Raw genomic sequence first — 1892 nt, forward strand, 5'->3', positions numbered from 1 at the left:
AAAAATACAAAAATCAGCTAGGCATGGTGGCAGGCACCTGTAATCCCAGCTACATTGGAGACTGAGGCACAAGAATCACTTGAACCTAGGAGGTGGAGGTTGAAGTGAGCCAAGACTGCACCACTACACCCCAGCCTGAGTGACAGAGTGAGACTCCATCTCAACCCAGCACTTTGGGAGGCCAAGGTGGGCAGATCACTTTGAGGTCAAGAGTTCAAGACCAGCCTGGCCAACATGGTGAAACCCCGTCTCAAATAACATACAAAAATTAGCTGGGTATGGTGGCACATGCCTGTAGTCCCGGCTACTCGGGAGGCTAAAGCAGAAAAATCACTTGATCCTGGGAGGTAGAGGCTGCAATGACCCAAGATCGCACCATTGCACTCTAGCCTGGCAACAGAGCGAGACTCCAACTAAAAAAAAAAAAGAATTCCCTGGGCATCGTGGTGCATGCCTGTAGTCCCAGATACTTGGGAAGCTGAGCCAGAAGAATCACTTGAAACTGAAAGATGGAGGGTGCAGTGAGCCAAGATCATGCCACTGCATTCAGCTTGGGTGACAGAGTGAGACCGTGTCTCAAAAAAAAAAAGCAAAGAAAAAAAGAAATGCAAGAAACTGAGAAAGCAAATCAGAAGTGACGGAAGCAGAAGTGGGAAGGGAGCCTCTAGTATTGCTACTCACCCCGTCATGTACCAGGGCTTTCCAAGAGTGCTCCAACTTCTTAACAAACCTGCAAGAAAAATGTACATCACCTATGCATGTCATTTTAAAATAACTGATCTTAATAACTTTCTATTTTAGGGGGTTAAAGGGGTAACAGAAAACCTTGGAAAGACAGAAGCTGGAAAGCATATCCACTGGTACACTGGTTTTCCAAAGAACAGGCATGGCAGTGCTGGTTCCTCACGAGACCAATGTTGTTTCTAGGTAAGTCAACTATTCCCCATGGGAAGAGGACAATTTATGTCCCTGGCAAATCAGGGACATGAATATTTATTATAAAAGGAGAGCTGAAGGAACAGATAGACAAGACTGGAAAGGGTAGTTAAAATTGGATGATAATACTGAACCAACAAATCAAGTACTTGGTCCCCCTCATTAGTACCTAAAACCTTACAGGAACAAAACTGGGGTCTAACGTTTCCAGCTCCTCCCTGATGATCATGTCATTGCCTCTTAGTTCCACAGGCCAATACTTGTTATAGAACACAGTCACCCTCCTGTTTTTCCTCCATGGAAAAGGGTAACATTTCCAGCTGTATCCCAATGTGGAGTATGACTCATCTCACCGGTTTTTACAAAGAGCCAGACAGATGGCATAGTCTACCCTGGTGCTTCCAAGGACTGACTCAGCTTTCCACAAAAGGTATACACTATGTTTGGGGAGGGAGATTATAAAGGCTGGGGAAAGTGGCAAAATCAAGGAAATAAACCACCTGAAAACTAATGAAGTAAGTAGCCACTTACTTCACTGTTCTTGCTTCAGGAAGAACTTGGCAACAAACCCATCTAAAAGAGAAATGTGAGTGGCTATCTATATCCACCCTCTCTTAATTTGGGATCCATATGCTCCTCACCTGTAAGACTGTAGAATGTCAATGATGCCAATATAAAGCAGAAGCCTTTCCCCTTTACTATTCCGGGCAGGGATGCCACCCATACTGGAAAAGGCAAAAAGAAAAGGTTAAGAAAATCTGTTGGCTAGTTGAGTCAGATCAGGACAGGGAACTGAAACCTAAACATAATTGCCTCATCCTCCATAAACCAGGAGATCAGACAAAAAGAGAAAGAAATATATTAAAAAACCAGGAGAAGGCCGGGCGCAGTGGCTCACGCCTGTAATCCCAGCACTTTGGGAGGCCGAGGCGGGTGGATCACGAGGTCAAGAGATC

At 45.0% G+C, this 1892-nt stretch overlaps 1 protein-coding gene across 1 annotated transcript in view; it reads right to left on the reverse strand.

Moving 5' to 3' along the window:
- PIP5K1A (phosphatidylinositol-4-phosphate 5-kinase type 1 alpha) overlaps positions 1 to 1892 on the reverse strand; it is a 54657-nt gene that overhangs the window by 11840 nt on the left and 40925 nt on the right. The window contains 2 exon segments of the mRNA XM_037744901.1: positions 682 to 730; positions 1578 to 1661. Of these exon segments, the coding sequence (XP_037600829.1) occupies positions 682 to 730; positions 1578 to 1661 (133 nt within the window).

This window comes from Cebus imitator, unplaced genomic scaffold, assembly GCF_001604975.1.
Source record: "Cebus imitator isolate Cc_AM_T3 unplaced genomic scaffold, Cebus_imitator-1.0 Scaffold188, whole genome shotgun sequence".
NCBI lineage: Eukaryota > Metazoa > Chordata > Mammalia > Primates > Cebidae > Cebus > Cebus imitator.